This window comes from Schistocerca cancellata, chromosome 3, assembly GCF_023864275.1.
Source record: "Schistocerca cancellata isolate TAMUIC-IGC-003103 chromosome 3, iqSchCanc2.1, whole genome shotgun sequence".
NCBI classification, from domain to species: Eukaryota; Metazoa; Arthropoda; class Insecta; order Orthoptera; family Acrididae; genus Schistocerca; species Schistocerca cancellata.
This window is the reverse complement of record NC_064628.1, coordinates 791565781-791589884: the sequence shown is the minus strand read 5'-3', so window position 1 is coordinate 791589884 and position 24104 is coordinate 791565781. Positions and strand designations below refer to the sequence as shown.

Genomic DNA, 24104 nt, shown 5'->3' with positions numbered 1-24104 from the left:
TCGTGGTATGAAGGACGTTCACAGGTCCAGTGGCTGTTTGCATAAATAGAGGCGCTCTAGGGATCTATAGTCACAAGCCTTTAAAAATGAATGATAATGTGAGAAATGAGCGATGAGAATTCTCAGTATCTATAATGCTGGCGCATAATCGACAGGCACTCCAAATGTGCCATGAAACGACATTACAATATCATACAGAAAGAATATTAAGATTCATTTCACAATAAAGAGCAAAAAATTACGACAATCGACAAACGGGTTTCATTGTTCTGCACATCAAGAAGAGCATCGTGCTAAGGACGGAGCCCATGAAGAAATTGGTGGTAGGAATACAAAATTCTGAAGTCGCACGCATTATTCCTCCGTCAGTTGCAATAGTTTTTGATGGAATTGAACGAACAATTTGGAGAATTTATATGTTACAACAAAGTGCATTTGTTAGGTTAAGGGGCATGCCTGGCGCGATTTTTCGCCTGCTGTTGTTGAATTGATGAAGGGGAAAAGAGCGCAGGAACGAAATTAGAACATCTGCAATGGATCGCAGACTTTTCATTTTAAGTTAACTTGACTGCACACTGCCATAGTAAGGCATTGCAAGGTGAGAAACAACTTAATCTGATTAGATGGGGATGCATTTAAAGAGAAAATCACATTGTAGAATGGATATATTCTCTCAAACCCACTTCAATTCCCTGAGATCACTGGCGTTAAAGACAACTCGAGGTTTGAAGAATTCATTGTGGCATTGAAAGAATTACAAGGATAGTTTTCTAAAGATTCTGAAGACACTGCCAGTCTCACATCTTTTTCGAGTTGTATTCGAGACCGTTTGCCGTTTCAGCTGAAAGTGCCCCTGTGCATGTGCAGATGTAACTGATTGATCTGCAATGTAATCTCCGTTTTAAGGACAAATCCTATTACGTTAAAACTGTCCAGCTTGTCTACGTTGTTTCCGTCAGGTAGAGCTTCCACGTCTCCGTAATGAGGTTGTAACAATGCTGCGACGTTTCGATCAACATATATGTGTGTGAATGATGTGTTTTCGATTACGAAACTAAATAAGTCACGATTACGTGACAACCTGTGTGCGAAAATCTGAGATATTGTCTGCGTCTGTCCTTATTCCAACAGTTTGTACTAGATAAAAATTATATGTCCTCAGCGCTCCAAAAATAATTAAATAATACCGAAAATTTGTTTTGTATGTGATGTCTGTTGTCAAAAATTATAAAGTATAAAGCCAAGTCGTAAGCAGTGTGATTCCATTGCCATTTAAATTCGGCGCGTTCACAGTTTTATCCTCTTCTCCCTCGCCGCCCTCACACATCGTGCCCAGGTGGTGGGGGAAATGTGCTGCCAGACTGAACGCTATGGCTCTTGTGCCTGGGTACGGCTCGCAAGCCTAATTCTTGGCAAGCCCAGGTGTATACCATACGAAAGTCTAGCAAAAATGCATCGGGGAACTTAAATATAGAATTTTTATAAGAAACCTGTTTCGTAAATTTAGAGAACTTGAACCCGAAGAAGACTGCACAATCATTATGCTGCCACCATCGTATATCTCGTATAGGCATCGAGAGAGAAAGATGAGATGTATTGCAGCGTGGAGGTACATTCTTCGCTCGCTGACTACACGAATCGAATAGGAAAGAAAATCGATAATATTGGTACAATGTACCCTCCGCAATGCAGTGTTCTGGGCGTTACGGAGTATATTTGTAAATATAGATGCAGATGTAGATGTAAATTACAGAAGATGTTCAGTGTAATATTTATTTAGAGATGAACAATTAACATTAGATGGAAAAAGGTGAGAAAATCATCAAACCAGTCGGACTCTGATGATTTAAAACAAAAATTAAAGGGCAAATGGGCGAGTGTTTATCTCTACACGCTTTAGTTGATGCTCAGAGGTCCAGTGCTGTGGAGGAGGCAGTATAGGAGAGCGAAGGCGAATAAAGCAATACATCTTCCAGTGAAGTTCATCTTAAAAAAGAAGTGGAAACGGCGAAAAAATGTCAAGAAGAAGAGAAAATGGGTACGAAAAGGGATTGGTCTTAAGGTATGCATGTACGAAACAATGTACTTCTTATAGACTTGGCAGTTAATGATCAGAAAGAATACTTTTTTACGTTCTGGATGTCAGAAGGTCCCTTCAGCTTCCTTTCCGAAGAAGGGCGAGTTAAAAATCCAGTATGCCGATACTCATCTTAGAGAAGTTACATCTGCAGCAAGAAAACTGTAGACCGTATTCTAACTTCCTGCTGCTTGGCGCAGTTTCCTGCCGCATCTCTCTCGTTTAGGGGGTCAACTGTTTCTGTATTCATCTGAGAAGTTCGTGAAACAAATGTAGGAGTGCCGGAGAACTTCATCCAACTAAAGAACGAGAAAAAAAGTTTTTGGAGATTTACGTATTTATTTTGATACAATATATTATTGCAAATGAGTAATGTAACTTAAGACAAATAAAACATTAAGCGAAAACTAAAGCACACTCAAGTCGATATCAGTCGTGTTGCTGACCTACAACGAAGACATGAAATGAAAGATCGGAAAATAGGCGTACTCTGCGTAACGGATGGTCTGTTTAGTGGGGCACCATTGATTACTGAGTTGGAGAAGGGGGGAGCGTACTATCCAACTTACTGGACCGTACCAAGTAGGTTCAAACACTTATCACGACACAAAACTGATGTCGACTTATCTGCAGATCGTTCTTGTTTTTGGCTTCTGATGTACCACATTACGTCCAGTTTCAAATTATAAACCTTAAGTGTTACACACAGCAACATGATATCTTGACTGTGCCAATAAAAAAATATTGCGCTGCATTAGCCGAGCGGTCTAAGGCGCTGCAGTCATGGACTGTGCGGCTGGTCCCGGCTGAGGTTCGAGTCCTTCCTCGGGCATGGGTGTGTGTGTTTGTCCGTAGGATAATTTAGTTTAAGTAGTGTGTAAGCTTAGGGGACTGATGACCTTAGCAGATAAGTCCCATAAGATTTCACACACATTTGAACAATAAAAATATTAAAATTGAAATAGATGGGCAGACTGCGAAACAGGAGTATGGCTTTAAATACAGCACTTAATCAAAAGTATCTGGGACACATTAATGTGGAGTGTGTTCGCTCTTTAACGTAATGTGGACTTGAACTCTGCTCGGGACACTTTCAATGAAGAGTCTCAATGTCTGTGGAGGAATGGGAGCTGACTCTTCTTCAAAAGCCCAAATCGGAGACGGCTGTGAATTTGGACGCAGTGGTCTGGAACAAGGTCGACGTTCTAACGCATCCCAAAGATGTTCCTTTGAGTTCACATCGTGACTCTGGGTAGGTCAGTCCATTTTCGGAATGTTATTGTACGCAAACTACTCGCTCGCAGACGCTGCTTCATGACAGGGCGCTTTGTCATGCTGATGCAGTCGCTGTCTCCAGACTGTTCCTCTACTGTACGCAGTACACAATGCTGTGAAATATGTTCATCTATTTCCGCACTTAGCGTTCTCTTATGAGCAATAAGAGAACGAGGTCCGAACCACAAAAATCACCCTCATACCGTAAAACCACCTCCTCTTTACTTCACTGTTGACACTAAGCACAACGGCAAGCAATACTCAAATCCTTCTATCGGACTGCCACAGGGTAGAGCGTGATCCATCATTCCAAATCACTCGTTTCCAGTCGCTACCTATGTCACCTCAAGTGTCACTTAGCACTGACTGTAGAAACGTGCAGCTTATGACGAGCTACTCAAACAAAGTACCCATTCCTTTTCACTTCCTACGCACAGTCATTGTGATAGCTGGACAACTGGTAATACTCCGGAGTTCACGACTAGTTCCTTCCGCTGATTCCGTGTGAATTTTCACACCCAGCTTCCGCAGTGCCCGACGCTTGGGCATTTCCCAGTGTCCGTCAGTATATGACGTCTCCCCGGTCTTAGTCCAGCCGTGTTTGTTCCTTTGTGTTTTCACTTCACAATGACATCACCAACAGTCGACTTCGGCAGCTTTAAAAGGGCTGAAATATTCCTAATACACTCCTGGAAATGGAAAACAGAACACATTGACACCGGTGTGTCAGACCCACCATACTTGCTCCGGACACTGCGAGAGGGCTGTACAAGCAATGATCACACGCACGGCACAGCGGACACACCAGGAACCGCGGTGTTGGCCGTCGAATGGCGCTAGCTGCGCAGCATTTGTGCACCGCCGCCGTCAGTGTCAGCCAGTTTTCCGTGGCATACGGAGCTCCATCGCAGTCTTTAACACTGGTAGCATGCCGCGACAGCGTGGACGTGAACCGTATGTGCAGTTGACGGACTTTGAGCGAGGGCGTATAGTGGGCATGCGGGAGGCCGGGTGGACGTACCGCCGAATTGCTCAACACGTGGGGCGTGAGGTCTCCACAGTACATCGATGTTGTCGCCAGTGGTCGGCGGAAGGTGCACGTGCCCGTCGACCTGGGACCGGGCCGCAGCGACGCACGGATGCACGCCAAGACCGTAGGATCCTACGCAGTGCCGTAGGGGACCGCACCGCCACTTCCCAGCAAATTAGGGACACTGTTGCTCCTGGGGTATCGGCGAGGACCATTCGCAACCGTCTCCATGAAGCTGGGCTACGGTCCCGCACACCGTTAGGCCGTCTTCCGCTCACGCCCCAACATCGTGCAGCCCGCCTCCAGTGGTGTCGCGACAGGCGTGAATGGAGGGACGAATGGAGACGTGTCGTCTTCAGCGATGAGAGTCGCTTCTGCCTTGGTGCCAGTGATGGTCGTATGCGTGTTTGGCGCCGTGCAGGTGAGCGCCACAATCAGGACTGCATACGACCGAGGCACACAGGGCCAACACCCGGCATCATGGTGTGGGGAGCGATCTCCTACACTGGCCGTACACCACTGGTGATCGTCGAGGGGACACTGAATAGTGCACGGTACATCCAAACCGTCATCGAACCCATCGTTCTACTATTCCTAGACCGGCAAGGGAACTTGCTGTTCCAACAGGACAATGCACGTCCGCATGTATCCCGTGCCACCCAACGTGCTCTAGAAGGTGTAAGTCAACTACCCTGGCCAGCAAGATCTCCGGATCTGTCCCCCACTGAGCATGTTTGGGACTGGATGAAGCGTCGTCTCACGCGGTCTGCACGTCCAGCACGAACGCTGGTCCAACTGAGGCGCCAGGTGGAAATGGCATGGCAAGCCGTTCCACAGGACTACATCCAGCATCTCTACGGTCGTCTCCATGGGAGAATAGCAGCCTGCATTGCTGCGAAAGGTGGATATACACTGTACTAGTGCCGACATTGTGCATGCTCTGTTGCCTGTGTCTATGTGCCTGTGGTTCTGTCAGTGTGATCATGTGATGTATCTGACCCCAGGAATGTGTCAATAAAGTTTCCCCTTCCTGGGACAATGAATTCACGGTGTTCTTATTTCAATTTCCAGGAGTGTACATTTATTTATCAGGTAACATTCAATGACCAATCAACGTTCGAAGTCAGTGAGCGCTCCTGACCAACCTGGTGATCCACTCTGCTGTTACACTTAACTGCTTTTCTACTGGTAATGCAATCGTCCCCGACTGTTGTATGGTGGTGGGTTCGTCTCTTGTGACATCTAGTGTGTTAACTCCGCTTTATATAGAAGTGTCCGGATTCTTTTGATCTGATTGAGTACGTGGAAGTGTCGAACTGTGATTACACGAGCTGGTACGTCAGGCATCACTGGTAAGGTTCACGAACGACACAGCCTTCCGGTAGAATGTAAAGAGCTCTTGGAAGACACGTTGGAAGGAATGGAGAGCTTAGTTGGTATATAATACAGCTTAAAGCTGAAAGAAACGAAAGACGAAGTGTCGTTGAAAGGAGAATGAGTTGCTTAAAATCAGAACAGCAAAAGACATAGCAGTGGAACAATTGAAGAAATTATACTGTCTAGAAAGAAGAATAATGTAGACAAGAAAAGATCTGCACTAGATGGCGAAAGACAGCGTCAGACCAGTTGACAGACTAGTGACTTAAACAAGGTGGGTTTCCGCTTTATGGTCTACACATTCCGCCTGAAGGCGAGTGTAACGACAAGCAGAGAGACGTGACACTGTGAACGTGTGAGGAGCTCACCTCGTCTACCAGCGCGGCGAGCTGCTCTATGGGCCTGGCTGCGAGGTCCCCCAGGATGAGGAAGCTGTTGATGTCCTCTCGCGGCACCGGCGTACGCGCCCTCTTCACGAAGTACGCCGACTTGTTCTTCAGGCTCAGTGGGAATGCGGACGCCACCGACAGCTGCGCCGCGTTGTTCTGCATCACCAGCAGCATCTGCAACACGTGACAACTTGAAGTCAGCTCTGCCGGGCAAACCGAAGTGAAAACTGAGCTATGGCCGGAGGCTAAGGCCGTGCGAAGTATCGCATCACCTAGACGAATTGAACCCTTTGTTCCGAAGGGCGGCCACTTGAGTTGAATTTTGCTTGGCGACGAGCACACTTCCAACTTTCTCGTTGCTATCGCTCTGCTACATACCAGGGCATCGCAGCCTTCACACGCCGTATGTGCGTGGGAAGTTCATGATTATGCGTGTGGTATTATATGCTATGCCATTACATTTATGGAGAGAGAGGGAAACGGGGAAGCTAAAATTTCATTAAAAAGTGTGCCTGAGAGGGTTGCATGAGCCACTAGCTATTCCTCTTACATACTAAAGATAATAAAGGTGTTGGAAGACATAGTTACAAGTATTTTCAAAGGCTCCACTACTTCAGTGAAGATGTGGAAGAATGACAAAAAAGTAATAAAAATTATATTTAGTTTATATTGATGAACAGATTGTCAGGGGACTCATACACAATTTCCCCATGACAAATGTTCTTTATTTATACTGTCAATATTGTAGTAAGCAACATTGCCTACTATACTATATCATTTAGCTTTTTTTATGAGATTTCCTTCTGCTAGTGTGAGGTCAAACTTGTTTTTTTTTATTCTTTGTTAATGTGATTATTTCTTTTTGTGTACTGTAGTAAGAAGTTATTGTCGTTTGGACGTTTATATTTCTCGAATTATTGGTCGTACCGACATAACCTTCTAATACATTCGTTTACAAACTCACTATCTGTAGCTTATGAGTTACGCAAGATACGCAATTGCACATAGGCTTCAGCTAGTGAAATGCACTTCCCCACGGCTTAGTAGCCGTTCACAATGTGTTGTCTACACCACCACCGTTGCCTCTTCCCCTGATGTTCCGTCTACGCAGATATAGGTCAAGTTATTTTGTGCGCATACAGTGCGGTCATAAATACACTCCTGGAAATTGAAATAAGAACACCGTGAATTCATTGTCCCAGGAAGGGGAAACTTTATTGACACATTCCTGGGGTCAGATACATCACATGATCACACTGACAGAACCACAGGCACATAGACACAGGCAACAGAGCATGCACAATATCGGTACTAGTACAGTGTATATCCACCTTTCGCAGCAATGCAGGCTGCTATTCTCCCATGGAGACGATCGTAGAGATGCTGGATGTAGTCCTGTGGAACGGCTTGCCATGCCATTTCCACCTGGCGCCTCAGTTGGACCAGCGTTCGTGCTGGACGTGCAGACCGCGTGAGACGACGCTTCATCCAGTCCCAAACATGCTCAATGGGGGACAGATCCGGAGATCTTGCTGGCCAGGGTAGTTGACTTACACCTTCTAGAGCACGTTGGGTGGCACGGGATACATGCGGACGTGCATTGTCCTGTTGGAACAGCAAGTTCCCTTGCCGGTCTAGGAATGGTAGAACGATGGGTTCGATGACGGTTTGGATGTACCGTGCACTATTCAGTGTCCCCTCGACGATCACCAGTGGTGTACGGCCAGTGTAGTAGATCGCTCCCCACACCATGATGCCGGGTGTTGGCCCTGTGTGCCTCGGTCGTATGCAGTCCTGATTGTGGCGCTCACCTGCACGGCGCCAAACACGCATACGTCCATCATTGGCACCAAGGCAGAAGGGACTCTCATCGCTGAAGACGACACGTCTCCATTCGTCCCTCCATTCACGCCTGTCGCGACACCACTGGAGGCGGGCTGCACGATGTTGGGGCGTGAGCGGAAGACGGCCTAACGGTGTGCGGGACCGTAGCCCAGCTTCATGGAGACGGTTGCGAATGGTCCTCGCCGATACCCCAGGAGCAACAGTGTCCCTAATTTGCTGGGAAGTGGCGGTGCGGTCCCCTGCGGCACTGCGTAGGATCCTACGGTCTTGGCGTGCATCCGTGCGTCGCTGCGGTCCGGTCCCAGGTCGACGGGCACGTGCACCTTCCGCCGACCACTGGCGGCGACAACATCGATGTACTGTGGAGACCTCACGCCCCACGTGTTGAGCAATTCGGCGGTACGTCCACCCGGCCTCTCGCATGCCCACTATACGACCTCGCTCAAAGTCCGTCAACTGCACATACGGTTCACGTCCACGCTGTCGCGGCATGCTACCAGTGTTAAAGACTGCGATGGAGCTCCGTATGCCACGGCAAACTGGCTGACACTGACGGCGGCGGTGCACAAATGCTGCGCAGCTAGCGCCATTCGACGGCCAACACCGCGGTTCCTGGTGTGTCCGCTGTGGCGTGCGTGTGATCATTGCTTGTACAGCCCTCTCGCAGTGTCCGGAGCAAGTATGGTGGGTCTGACACACCGGTGTCAATGTGTTCTTTTTTCCATTTCCAGGAGTGTAGTTCAGTGATGACATGAGAACGATTTCCTACAGAAGGAGCCCCGAAGTATACACCCACAGCCATATTGTGCAGACCACTGTGGAGTAGATGGAAGGGGGTATTTCCACCATACAACATGTTAGGGTTTCTTCCCGTCACTTTCGTGTAAGGAATGACGTAAGAATGCTTACACGCGTCTTGGAGGCTGTATTTAGGCTAATCATGTCCTCACGGTACTTTTGTGGGTAATAAATAGGAGACTACGGTATATTCTTACATTTCTCAGTACTGCTTCTTAATACTTTGTATGACGGTACCTGTTTATGCAATTGTATTTGGTAGTGACTTCAATCTGCCCTCGGTATATTGGCGAAAATACATGTTTAAAATCGGTGTTTGGTATCAAACGTCGCCCGAGATCATACAAATGCTTTTTCGGAAAATTATCCTGCATAACTAGATCATGAGCCCACTCCAAGTCCAAATGGTTGCGCAAACACACTCGATCTCTTAGCGATAAATAATCCTGAGCAAATAGGGAACATCATGACAGATACACGCATCAGTGACCACAACGTCGTTTTAGCGAGACTGAATATCGTAACATTTAAAACCGCCAAAAACAACGCAGAAAACGTCTATTTAAAAAATCAGAAAGACTTCACTTAACGCCTTCCTAAGAGACAATCTCCACTCCTTCCCGACTAACTACGTAAGTTTAGATAAGATGTGGCTCAAATTCTAAGAAACAGTTTCAACAAAAATTGAGTGATTTATACCAAAGAAATGAATACGAATGGAAATTAATCCACCATGGTACACGAAACAGGTCAGAATTCTGTTGCAGAAGAAATGAAAAAAACGCGCCAAATTTAAAATAACCCAAACTCTCCAAGTTTGGCGACGCTTTACAGAAGCTGGAAACGTAGTGCACACCTCAAGACGAGATGATATTAATATTTTTCACAACGAAACTCTGTCTTGAAATCTGGCAGAAAGTTCAAAGAGATGCTAGTCGTATGTAAAGCGCTCTAACGGCAGGACATACTCAGTACCTTCACTGTGCGATAGCAATGATAATATTGCTGATGACAGTGCCAGTAAAACGAAGTTACTGAACACAGTCTTCCGAAATTACTACGCCAAAGAAGACAAAGCAAATATTCCAGAATTTGAATGAGGGCCAGCTACCAACATGAGTAACTTAGAAGTAGATATCCTGTGTGTAGCGAATCAACTCAAATCTCTTAAAAAGCCCAGTTTTCCGGTTCAGAATATATACCATTTGGGTTCCTTTGTGAGTACGCTGATACACTCAGCAATATCGCTCGCTTAATGGAAGATCCGTGCTTGCAGACTGGAAAAATTTCACAACTCACACAATGCCTAAGAAAGTAAATCGGAGTAATACGCTGAATTACCGACCGCTATCACTGACGTCAATTTGTTGTAGGATTTTGGAACTTATACTGGGTTGGAACATTATCAGTTATCTCGAAGAAAACGATTTATTGACGGATGATAACCACTGTTCCAGAAAATATCGTTCTTGTGAAACACAACTAACTCTTTATTCACACACAGTAATCGCTATCGCCATGGGATGTCAAGCTGATTTCACATTGCTGTATGTCCACAAGGCTTTTGACACCTTTCATCACAAGCGGCTTCTAGTCAAATTGCTTGCCTGTCACTTCAGCTGTGCGACTGGATTCATAATTTCCTTTCAGAAAGGTCACAGTTCGAAGTAATTGACGGAAAGTCATCGAGTGAAACAGAAGTGATACCTGGCATCCCCCAAGGAAGTGTTACAGGCCCCCTGCTTTTCCTAATTATATATACAGTTTAGGGAACAATCTAGGGGGCCTCTTAGATTGTTTTCAGATGATGATTTCATTTACCATCGAGTAAAGTCACTGAAAGATTAAAACCAATTGAAAAATGATTTGGATAAGAGATCCGCATGGTGCGGAAAGTAATTTACCGTAAATAATGAAACATGTGAATTCCTCCACTGGAGTACCAAAGTAATTCCGCTAAATTTCGGTTACACGATAAATCACGCTAATCGAAAGGCTGTCGAATCAACTAAACATCTAGTGTTATAATTACGAACAGCCGGCCGGTGTGGCCAAGCGGTTCTAGGCGCTACAGTCTGGAACCGCGCGACCGCTACGGTCGCAGGTTCGAATCCTGCGTCGGGCATGGATGTGTGTGATGTCCTTAGGTTAGTTAGGTTTAAGTAGTTCTAAGTTCTAGGGGAATGATGACCTCAGCAGTTAAGTCCCATAGTGCTCCGAGCCATTTGAACCATTTTTTGAACCAATTATGAACAACATAGACTGGAACGATCACATAGAGAATGTTGTGGGAAGCCGAAGCAAAAATTCTGTTTTATTGGCAGAACATTTAGATATGTTAGCTACAGAGATTGCCTACACTACGCTTGTCCGTCCTCTTCAGGACTACTGCAGCGCGGTACGGGATCCGTACCGATAGGATTGACGGAGGGCATCGAAAACATTGAAAGAAGCGCTTTCTATTGACGCGGAATAGAGTAGAGAGTGCGACAGACATGATACGCGAATTAGGATGGCAGTCATTAAAACAAAGGCGTTTTTCATTGCGGCGAGATCTTTTGACGAAATTTCAATCGCCAACTTTCTCCTCTGAATGCCAGAATATTTTGTTAACGCCGACCTGCATAGGGAGAAATGACTGACCATCGTAGTAAAATAAGAGAAATTAGATCTCGAACGTAAAGATTTCAGTGTTCGTTTATCCCGCGCGCTAATCGAGAGTGGAACGGTAGAGAAATGGCTCGATGAACCTTCTGCCAGGCTCATAAGTATGAATTGCAGCATAGTCATGTAGAAGCAGGTTTTCACCAGTTAACTGACGTCTCTCTTCAAGTGTCTGTCAATTAGGTTGTTCGGCATTTCCGTGACGTTGTCCCTTGAATCAAACAAACCTGTAGCAATTGGAGCAACCCTTCTTCGCATGCGTTCTATATTACGAGGGTAATTCCAAAAGTAACGTCTATTTTTTTATAAGTACATAACTCTGTGTGTGTGGCAGTTGGTCACACTGTTATGAAGAGTGCTTCACGCGCTGTGTGTAAACATGCACAGGCCGCGCTCAGGCGCTCAGTCTTGGCTTGGCAGCCGTTGAGAATGGAGCTCCCGTTGGATTACCGCCAAGAGCGAATTGCACGCAGCTATTCGGTTTTTGAACGCAAAGGGCACTGCGCCAATTGAAATCCATCGCGAATTGCCGGAAGTGTATGGTGAGTCGTGCATGGATGTCAAAAATGTTCGTAAGTGATGTAGAGAGTTTGCAGTGGGTCGGACCGAAATTCAGGACGAACAAAGGAGCAGGAGACCGTCACTTTCTGAGAAGACAGTGTTACAGGTTGAGCAAAGCATGCGTGAAGATCGGCGGATCACCCTGGATGATCTCTGCACGTTGGTTCCTGAGGTTTCCCGAAGCACCGCTCACAGAATTTTAACGGATACATTGAACTAACGGGAGGTGTGCGCAAGATTGGTGCCACACATGCTGACTGAGGACCACATGCGGCAACGAGTTCATGCTTCCCGCGCGTTTCTTCACCGCCTTGCAGCCGAACAGGACAACTTTCTGGACTGAATTGTCACGGGTGACGAAACCTGGGCATACCACTTTACACCTGAGACCAAGCAGTGCCAGTGGCGTTCTTCGCCAAAGCCGCGGAAATTCAAACAAACACAGACTGCCGCTAAAGTCATGACAACCGTTTTTTGGGATCGGAAACGGGTATTGCTGGTCGACTTTACGCCCACTCGGACCACAATTAACGCTGACAGGTACTGTGAGACTCTGAAAAAACTCACACGGGCAATCTAGAACCGGAGAAGAGGAATGCTCAGCAAGGGCGTACACATTCTCCATGACAACACATCGCTCGGCAAACCGTTGCTCTCTTGCAACAGTTTCAGTGGAACATAATCACCCACCCACCCCATAGTCCTGACTTGGTGCCCAGTGACTATCACCTGTTCCATAGGTTAAAAGAACACTTGGACGGAAAGCGATTCAGCTCCGACGACGAGGTGAAAGAAGAGGTTCATAACTTTCTGAACAGCATGGTGGCGAGCTGGTATGACATGGGTATACAAAAACTGCCACAGCGTCTACAAAAATACACCGACAAACCATTGTAGAAATAAGCAGGTGTATGTACTTGTAAAAAAAATAGAAGACCTTACTTTGGGGATTCTCTCGTACTTACTAGTCTTGTTTGGAATGGGTCCCGCACACTTGAACAAAATTCCAGGATGGGCTACACAAGTGTTTTGTAAGCAGATAGCTTGCACATAGATCCCTGGTGATGATGTCAATGGATACCAAAACTGCGAATGTAGGTACCAGTGAGTGTTAAAGTACACCCCTCTGCACGGTTACTCTGTCCCTGTCACAGAAGGGTCGTTGAACCCGGACGCTGGCACAAGCTTCGCAGAACGCCAGAGACGTGTCTCGTAATGAGTGTATCATATATTTTCTGACACTTGCCGACTGCACGAAGCTTATGTCTTTTCCTGAACACAACATGTCGCTTGCTAAGTCCATAGTTGCGAATAGTTGCACGAGAGACCTTTCTGATCTTTTATCATGGCGTTCGTGGGACAAATAGGCTTATAGGGTTTGCAGCTTGTCGAATGCTGTTACTAGAATTGTTTATAGTCACAACTGGGGTACCCTTCGAAGACGTACAGCCTTAGTAATAAACGTAGTAAATTATGGGGTTACCTGTACTAGAAGTCTCTAAGGAACTTCATTCATGACGGATGCCATCTGGCTCTAACCCACTCCCAAGTTTTAATTTCGACATCGACACAGAAATCTGGTCATGCGCAAATAGATCAGCAGTTCGGTCTATATATTTCTGGTAGTACAGTATTTAAAGTGTGCTAGTTCTTCATTATTGTTGAATGAATTATGTTTCAGGTGGAGTTTGTTCAGCAGGAATCCTGGTGTCAACCGCAATTTCTTTATCGTGCTGATATCACCCGCTTGTAATGCGAATAATACCCTGAGGTATTTACTCGTTTACAGAAGGTGCCTATGAGCACCTGCGGATATCATACTGCAGTTAGTGTTTGCCCAGTTCAGATAAATATTATTCTGTCTTATTATAGTTGAGAGGTATGCGTCTCTCTGCTGTAATGAATCGTTGATGGAGACGTCTTGCAGCAGTAACTGAGTTAAGAGTACAGGGCACTCGCATTTAACTAATATCTGTGTGTGATAGATTTTGAAAAAGATAAACACAATCAAAACGACTGCTACGTGTAGGATTCAGATAGTGATAGCAGTTTGATACTGAAACAAGGTAGTTGCAGAAAAGTATAGTCGAAGGTGCACACATTGAAAGTAGGCTGTTTAGGTTTTTATGTTGCTAACGCCACGTAGCGCTCTATATGAAAATCACTGACTGTGCTGTATGAAGGCTGTGGTTGGTTTGCATTGTTGGAGTTTATGCTATTGTAGTGTTGGGCAATTGGCTGTTAACAGCGCGTAGCGTTGCGCAGTTGGAGGTGTGCTGCCAGCAGTAGTGGATGTGGGGAGAGAAATGGCGGAGTTTTGAGAGCGGATGATCTGGACGTGTGTCCATCAGAGACAGTAAATTTGTAAGACTGGATGTCATGAACTGCTATATATATTATGACTTTTGAACACTATTAAGGTAAATACATTGTTTGTTCTCTATCAAAATCTTTCATTTGCTATGCCTATCAGTAGTTAGTGCCTTCAGTAGTTTGAATCTTTTATTTAGCTGGCAGTAGTGGCGCTCGCTGTATTGCAGTAGTTCGAGTAACGAAGATTTTTGTGAGGTAAGTGGTTTGTGAAAGGTATAGGTTAATGTTAGTCAGGGCCATTCTTTTGTAGGGATTATTGAAAGTCAGATTGCGTTGCGCTAAAAATATTGTGTGTCAGTTTAGTGTTGATCAGAATAGGTAAAGAGCGAAATGTCTGAGTTCGTTCAGTTCTGCTCAGCTGTTTGAAAATAAAATAATGTAAGAGGTTTATCAGCACAGTAATTCATTAGTTTTCTAAGTGGGCGTTTCAACTTCTGTAAGTAAATAATTCTCACAGACTGGTATTTAAGATAATTTTGTAATAGGTCGTCCTATCTACGTCAGCCGAAGCGTCTTCGCATTTATAGAATACATGATGTTTTTCGGCAGTTATAGAAGAACCTTACCATTTCCAAAAGAAACAAAATGAATGTAAGCAGGCCAAAAAATTAATTCTGAAAGCAAAATTAGATGGAAAATCAGTTCTACAAGAACAATTTCTTCAGTCACTTGCATCGTCGTCTTCATTGGCGGCCCCTAGAAAATAAGATCTACGATGGTGAAATTCCAAAGATGGCGTAGAAAGCAGAAGAACATACAGTCGAAACGAATTCACACCGCTACAGCAGCGTGTTCTACTGGTTGGGTTGGGTTGTTTGGGAGAAGAGACCAGACAGCGAGGTCATCGGTCTCAGCGGGTTAGCGGAGGATGGGGAAGGAAGTCGGTCGTGCCCTTTCAAAGGAATCATCCCGGCATTTGCCTGGAGCGATTTAGGGAAATCACGGAAAACCGAAATCATGATGGCCGGACGCAGGATTGAACCGTCGTCCTCCCGAATGCAAGTCTAATGTGCTAACCACTGCGCCACCTCCCTCGGTGTGTTCTACAGGTGACAAACCGAAGAAACCTCCTGAGTGATATCTCAAGACTACTGTAAGATGGAGCATTGCATCTGGGCGCAGCTGTGCTTTCTGGAGGGTCAATGTGTTTTGCTCACTCACCATTGGCTCCGGCTTGTTGAGGAAGTCCATGACGATCTGGCGGAACTCCTCGGTGGCCATGACGCGCCCCCACTTCTCCGGCTTCAGTTTGAGGGTCTTCTGCACGTAGCTGCCCAGGAACTCCACCCGCGGGTCAGGCCCGCCTTCCGACGCCATTGCGTCCGACAATTTACCTGCAGGTAAAAGACAGCGTTTATAAATTAAATAGGCGAGCCCAGTAAATGAATATCCATGGTTAAGTCGCTTCTTTTTATAGCTGGCAACAATGTCATTATATCTAATACTTGCAAAACTTCCTCAATTCTCCAGGTGTTAGAAATTTGACGTCAAAATGGCAGCATCTATTTATACACTCCTGGAAATTGAAATAAGAACACCGTGAATTCATTGTCCCAGGAAGGGGAAACTTTATTGACACATTCCTGGGGTCAAATACACCACATGATCACACTGACAGAACCACAGGCACATAGACACAGGCAACAGAGCATGCACAATGTCGGCACTAGTACAGTGTATATCCACCTTTCGCAGCAATGCAGGCTGCTATTCTCCCATGGAGACGATCGTAGAGATGCTGGATGTAGTCCTGTGGAACGGCTTGCCATGCCATTTCCACCTGGCGCCTCAGTTGGACCAGCGTTCGTGCTGGACGTGCAGACCGCGTGAGACGACGCTTCATCCAGTCCCAAACATGCTCAATGGGGGACAGATCAGGAGATCTTGCTGGCCAGGGTAGTTGACTTACACCTTCTAGAGCACGTTGGGTGGCACGGGATACATGCGGACGTGCATTGTCCTGTTGGAACAGCAAGTTCTCTTGCCGGTCAAGGAATGGTAGAACGATGGGTTCGATGACGGTTTGAATGTACCGTGCACTATTCAGTGTCCCCTCGACGATCACCAGTGGTGTACCGCCAGTGTAGGAGATCGCTCCCCACACCATGAAGCCGGGTGTTGGCCCTGTGTGCCTCGGTCGTATGCAGTACTGGTTGTGGCGCTCACCTGCACGGCGCCAAACACGCATACGACCATCATTGGCACCAAGGCAGAAGCAACTCTCATCGCTGAAGACGACACGTCTCCATTCGTCCCTCCATTCACGCCTGTCGCGACACCACTGGAGGCGGGCTGCACGATGTTGGGGCGTGAGCGGAAGACGGCCTAACGGTGTGCGGGACCGTAGCCCAGCTTCATGGAGACGGTTGCGAATGGTCCTCGCCGATACCCCAGGAGCAACAGTGTCCCTAATTTGCTGGGAAGTGGCGGTGCGGTCCCCTACGGCACTGCGTAGGATCCTACGGTCTTGGTGTGCATCCGTGCGTCGCTGCGGTCCGGTCCCAGGTCGACGGGCACGTGCACCTTCCGCCGACCACTGGCGACAACATCGATGTACTGTGGAGACCTCACGCCCCACGTGTTGAGCAATTCGGCGGTACGTCCACCCGGCCTCCCGCATGCCCACTATACGCCCTCGCTCAAAGTCCGTCAACTGCACATACGGTTCACGTCCACGCTGTCGCGGCATGCTACCAGTGTTAAAGACTGCGATGGAGCTCCGTATGCCACGGCAAACTGGCTGACACTGACGGCGGCGGTGCACAAATGCTGCGCAGCTAGCGCCATTCGACGGCCAACACCGCGGTTCCTGGTGTGTCCGCTGTGCCGTGCGTGTGATCATTGCTTGTACAGCCCTCTCGCAGTGTCCGGAGCAAGTATGGTGGGTCTGACACACCGGTGTCAATGTGTTCTTTTTTCCATTTCCAGGAGTGTATATTTATTTATTTATTGCTCCGTGGGACCAAATTAAGGAGAAGTCTCCATGGTCATGGAACGAGTCAATACATGAAATTATAACACGATAGTAGAATCAGATAAAATGAAATATAAGTAACATATTCGGGCGACAATTCGTAAGTTTAAATAAAGAAAATCAACAATGTAACACTGGAATTTGCTTAATTTTTCAGCTCTTCCAGGAGCTCCTCGACAGAATAGAAGTGAGCTATGAGGAAACTCTTCAGTTTAGACTTAAAAGTGTTTGGGCTACTGCTAAGATTTTTGAGTTCTTGTGGTAGCTTACTGAAAATGGATGCAGCAGAATACTGCACTCCTTTCTGCAAGGAAGTGCATTCCACATGCAGATTTGATTTCTGCCTAGTATTAACTGAGTGAAAGCTGCTAACTCTTGGGAATAAGCTAATATTGTTAACAACAAACGACATTAAAGAAAATATACGCTGTGAGGGCAATGTCAGAATTCCCAACTATTGAATAGTGGTCGACAAGAGGTCCTCGAACTTACACCACACATAGCTCGAACAGCCCGTTTTTGAGCCAAAAATACCGTTTTTGAACCAGAAGAATCACCCCAAAAAAAATAATACTATATGACATAAGCTTCTGAAAATATGCGCAGTAGACTACTTTTCGTGTTGAACTGTCACTTATTTCGGATACTGTTCTAATGGTAAATAAAACAGCATTTAGTTTCTGAACAAGATCCTGAACATCGGCTTTCCACAACAGCTAACTATCTATCCGAACGCCTAGGAATTTGAACTGTTCCGTCTCGCTTATAATATGCCCATTCTGTCTGATCAAAATATCGGTTCTTGTTGAATTGTGAGTTAGAAACTGTAAAAATTGAGTCTTACTGTGTTTTAGCATCAAATTATTTTCCACAAGCCACGAACTTATTTCATGAACTACATTATTTGATACTGTTTCAATATTACTTACAAGATCCTCCACTACCAAGCTGGTGTCATCAGCAAACAGCAATATTTTTGAATCACTTGTAATACTAGAAGGCATATCATTTATATAAATAAGAAACAGCAGTGGCCTCAACACCGACCCTTGGGGAACGCCCCACTTAACAGAGCCCCATTTGGACTGAACATCACCACCACTCTCAATATTGCGGAGAATTACCTTCTGCTTTCTGTTCTTAAAGTAAGAGGCGAACCAATTGTAAGCTACTCCCCTTACTCCATAATGGTCAAACTTCTGCAGTAATATTTTGTGGTCAACACAGTCAAAAGCCTTCGTTAAATCAAAGAAAACACCTAGCATTCGCAACCTTTTATTTAATCCGTCCAAAACCTCACAGAGAAAAGAGAATATAGCATTTTCAGTTGTTAAACCATTTCTAAAACCAAACTGAACATTTGACAACAAATTATGTGAATTTAAATGCTCCAGTAACCTTGTATATACAATCCTCTCGATAACTTTAGCAAACACCGATGGCATAGAAATAGGTCTATAATTGTCAACATTATCCCTGTCTCCCTTTTTATAAAGTGGCTTCACTACCTAGTACATTAATCGGTCAGGAAACCGATCACGCCTAAAGGAAAAGTTACAGATATGGCTAAGTACTGGGCTAACATACACAGAACAATACTTCAGTATTCTGCTACATACCCTGTCATATCCATGAGAGTTCTTGGTCTTTAGTGATTTAATTATTAACTCAATCTCCCTCTTGTCAGTATCATGGAGGAGCATTTCAGGTAAATCTCTCGAAATGTCTCGTTTATTATACTTGGCTGGGTAACAGACGCTGTATTTTATGGAAAACTCGATTCTGTTTATTGTGAAGTTGTCGTTTAGATACTTCCAAAGGACGAAAACGCGACATTCCTGATGAAAGAAAGAGTGAAAGACTTTCTGTGCTCACTTCTCAAATTGTTCAAATAGTGAAGAAAACATCCCGACAGGGATATAACCACGAATTCCACGATAACACACTGATTCATATAGACGGATTAGGTTATTGGAAATCGCAAGCGAGCTTGATGGTGCATATGGAATATCGAAACTGCTGACTAGAAGTCACGAACGAAATTCAGTGGCCGTAGATGTTTCTCAATCCCGACGAGTTACAGAGATACGACTCACAATACTCGTAGAATCTCGAAGCTCGTAGAATCTGTAACACTCCCTATTCTCGATTATGGCGATGCTATACTTCAAGGACTTTCGTACGAAAATTCTCGCAGGCTTGAACTGGCGATGAATGCTTGCGTCCCATATATTTGTGACGTTCGTTATTACGATCATATCACTCCAGCCTATACACAATTATCGTGGCTACGTGCTGATAAACGTAGGGACTACCATACTTTGTTTACTCCATCGTCCTCTCAAAGATCAGACTCCCTCTTACTTATCCTCAGCCATTACATTACTATCTGAACAGCACAGCAGAAATGCTCGTTCTCAACAAAGTAAGATCATACCAGTACCACCACACAACACCGTCATGTTTTCTAAATCATTTTCTGTGTCCGGAACCCGACTTTGGAACAATCTTCCGCAAAATATCAGAGAAATTAAATCACTTCCAGTATTCAAAAAGCAGCTAATGGCTCACCTTCTCTCGCTGTAGCTATCTCTCCCACATACTGGTCTGCAGCCCACACTCTTCAATCCCCCCTCCCCCTACAACTTTTCCCTTCTCTCCGCTTTGCTTAAATCAAGTCCTCTCCTGACAGCCACTATTGCTGTCATTCCAGTTTTCTTGTTCTTCATCCTTTCTTTTTCTGGCAGTACTACACATTATTTAAGTTGTTCTAAACTAGTCTACATTATTTTAATGCACTCTGTTTTATTATTACTGTTATTATTTCCATTTATCCTCAATTTATTATTATTATTATTATTATTATTATTATTATTATTATTATGCTTATTATCATCTCTGTTATAATTTTCATAAATGTTTTGCTAACATATCTGTATGTGTTGTTCCTGTTCAGATGTAAGAGAGGGCCTTAAGGCCCTAATCTGGTCAAGCTAAATATGCAAATAAATAAACATACTGAATTATGACATAAAGAGAATCTCGGATAGGAAGCTAATTAAGACGTGCGATGGCTGGGTTGAAAGGCATTTGCCGACGACAACGATAAGATTCGAATAGCGGTGGTAAAAATGTTGAAAAGAGCCTATGGAAGACGTACTCGACTTTGGGATAAAGAAACTGGTGTCCACGTTCAAAAATTTATAAACGTCGGACGAGAGTGAGTAGAAAAGTTACTAATGGTAATGTATTCTAAACATACCCTGAAATAATAGCTGGGAACTATTACTCAGGATATATTTTATATGTCCATTAAATTTCGGGCATGCAGCTGCGCAAATAAAATTTCCTCCACTGACATTTCGGCCGCGTATCGTCCGGCCATCCTCAGAGTGAGTCACAAGACTGACAACAAGATGCCAAGCGCGGCCTCAAATGCTCCACCGCGGCGGTACTGCGCATACGGGTCACAGATGCTGATCCGTGGCAAAGAAATATGCTTACACATGCGCCGCCTGTGGCGTAGGCCTACAGACATTCGATTCGCTTACTGATGTACGATCAGCGGCGGTGACGCCATGACGATTTCTCTGCAGTTTTATTACCCCAAGAGCCGGATTCCATGCTTTGTCCAAATTAAAACCATTATCTCTATTTATTAAATTATTAGCTAATCTAATCTCTATAGCTTCCTTGAAGACAGATTCCCAAAAGGAAGAGGTGGATGTTAAAATCTTCACATCACTGTAATTCATGGAATGCCCTGTATCAATGCAATGTTCGGCCACAGCTGACTTGTCTGGCTGTAATAACCATGTGTATCTTCGATGCCCCACACATATCTCATGTACGGCGCGTGTTGTTTGACCTATGTACGACTTCTCACAATTTCCTCAAGGAATCTGATACACACCCGCTTTACAAATCTGTAAATCGTCCTTCACAGAGCCGAGTAAAACTGCAGTCTTCTTGGGGACCGGTAGATCACCTTAACACAGTGTTTCTCAAGAATACGGCCTATCTTCGAGGAAAGAGCATCCACATAGGGCAAAAACGCACTATATCTGAAGGGATTACTATCTCCTTCCCCATCACATGCCTGCATTCTAGGTTTTGCATTGAATGCCCTACAAATTTGTTGCGGAGAAAATCCATTCGATTTAAAAATGCTCTTGACGTATGTGAGCTCTTCTAGCAAATTATCTTTATCGGATACACAGCGCGCCCTATGCACTAAGGTCTTAAGGACGCCTATGGTCTATGCAGGGTATGTTCCTATCAAAATGTTAGCCAACAAGAGATAAAGAGTCCTTTAAAGGTACCTTGGTGAACAGTGATACCACGTCAAAACTAACAAGCACAGTTTTTGTTATATTTGTGGTGAATTTGTGATTAAAAAACACCAAAGAAACATGACAGACTTTGTGAAAAAGGTTTATCTGTCATACTTTGGATCTAAACTTGGTGATCAAGATAAATCTTGGGCGCTACATAAGGTCTGTTACGCGTACGTTGAAGATCTGAGAAAATGGTCCAAAAAGCCTTTATATTTGCTGTTCCTATGATATGGAAGGAGCTAAGAAATCATTACGATGATTGCTACTTTTGCAGTGTTGATATTACTGGTCAAAATTCTAAAAACAAGAAGGTAATAAGCTACCCTAACCTTCCCTCCGCCATCCGGCCAGTAGGGTATGGTGTCGATTTCCCGGTTCCTGAACCACCAGATGATTTAAAATCTATGCCAACAGAAGTATTTTCTTATGTTTCCACTCCATTCCGTAGTTAACTAAAAGAAGGCGTCTTTGTCGGACCTGACATTAGAAAATTGATGTTTGATGTTAACTATGAATCCACAAAGTGTGTAAGAAAAATAGCGTCTGTGTATTTTCCTAAATTTCTGACATGCAACATTTTTTATAAGCTAAAGTCACATTACTTCGTGTAGTTCATCAAGAACAGTAAAATCAAACATAACCAATTTCAAAGTGTAATGTACACTACTGGCCATTAAAATTGCTACACCAAGAAGAAATGCAGATGATAAACGGGTATTCATTGCACAAATATATTATACTAGAACTGACATGTGATTACATTTTCACGCAATTTGGGTGCATAGATCCTGAGAAATCGGTACCCAGAACAACCACCTCTGGCCGCAATAACGGCCTTGATACGCCTGGGCATTGTGTCAAACAGAGCTTGGATGGCGTGTACTGGTACAGCTGCCCATGCAGCTTCAACACGATACCACAGTTCATCAAGAATAGTGACTGGCGTATTGTGACGAGCCAGTTGTTCGGCCACCATTGACAAGACGTTTTCAATTGGTGGAGATCTGGAGAGCGTGCTGGCCAGGGCAGCAGTCGAACATTTTCTGTATCCAGAAAGGCCTGTACATGCTGCTGAAATGTAGGGTTTCACACGGATCGAATGAATGGTAGAGCCACGGGTCGTAACACATCTGAAATGTAACGTCCACTGTTCAAAGTGCCGTCAATGCGAACAAGAGGTGACCGAGACGTGTAACCAATGGCACCCCATACCATCACGCAGGGTGATACGCCAGTATGGCGATGACGAATACACGCTTCCAATGTGCGTTCACCGCGGCGTCGTCAAACGCGGATGCGACCATCATGATGCTGTAAACAGAACCTGGATTCATCCGAAAAATGACGTTTTGCCATTCGTGCATCCTGGTTCGTCGTTGAGTACACCATCGCAGGCGCTCCTGTCTGTGATGCAGCGTCAAGGGTAACCGCAGCCATGGTCTCCGAGCTGATAAGCCATGCTGCTGCAAACGTCGACGAACTGTTCGTGCAGATGATTGTGTTTTGCTAAAGTCCCCATCTGTTGACTCAGGGATCGAGACGTGGCTGCACGTTCCGTTACAGTCATGCGGATAAGATGCCTGTCATCTCGACTGCTAGTGATACGAGGCCGTTGGGATCCAGCACGGCGTTCCGTATTACCCTCCTGAACCCACCGATTCCATATTCTGCTAACAGTCATTGGATCTCTACCAACGCGAGCAGCAATGTCGCGATACGATAAACCGCAATCGCGATAGGCTACAATCCGACCTTTATCAAAGTCGGAAACGTGATGGTACGCATTTCTCTTCCTTACACGAGGCATCACAACAACGTTTCACCAGGCAACGCCGGTCAACTGCTGTTTGTGTATGCGAAATCGGTTGGAAACTTTCCTCATGTCAGAACGTTGTAGGTGTCGCCACCTGCGCCAACCTTGTGTGAACGCTCTGAAAAGCTAATTATTTGAATGTCACAGCTTCTTCTTCCTGTCGGTTAAATTTCGCGTTTGTAGCACGTCATCTTCGTGGTGTAGCAATTTATGGCCACTAGTGTAGTTTACGAAATGGCAGTTTACTTTTAGCACATCTATAAGTAGTCGGATGTGACCCAAAATTGACGGTTCGCGGTTTCAGCGTTGACGAGTAGGGTCTATTTCGGACGCGCTGTTAGTATTGAGCCACTGGGATGCATGTTCTGTACGCGAAATTACGCTCACCGATGACCGCGCAACTCAAGAACCTTAGTATGTAAAGAATTTTCGAATGATTTCCGTTACTCAAATTAGTGAAGTTTCATTGTACGGTAATGTGTTCAGCAAGCACCGTAGAGTGTTATTGCCATAGAAACTAGTGATTGTTGGACATGGTGAATATCGTTTTGGACTGGTTTAAATGAACTACTGAAGTATAATCTTGTTCAA

At 45.0% G+C, this 24104-nt stretch overlaps 1 protein-coding gene across 1 annotated transcript in view; it reads right to left on the bottom strand.

The window, feature by feature from the left end:
* LOC126176568 (dynein beta chain, ciliary) overlaps positions 1 to 24104 on the bottom strand; it is a 790269-nt gene that overhangs the window by 741192 nt on the left and 24973 nt on the right. The window contains exons 2-3 of the mRNA XM_049923728.1: positions 15551 to 15723; positions 6128 to 6322 (exon numbers count right to left, since the gene is read on the bottom strand). Coding sequence (XP_049779685.1) covers positions 6128 to 6322; positions 15551 to 15723 — 368 coding nt within the window. The remainder of the gene's footprint in view (positions 1 to 6127; positions 6323 to 15550; positions 15724 to 24104) is intronic.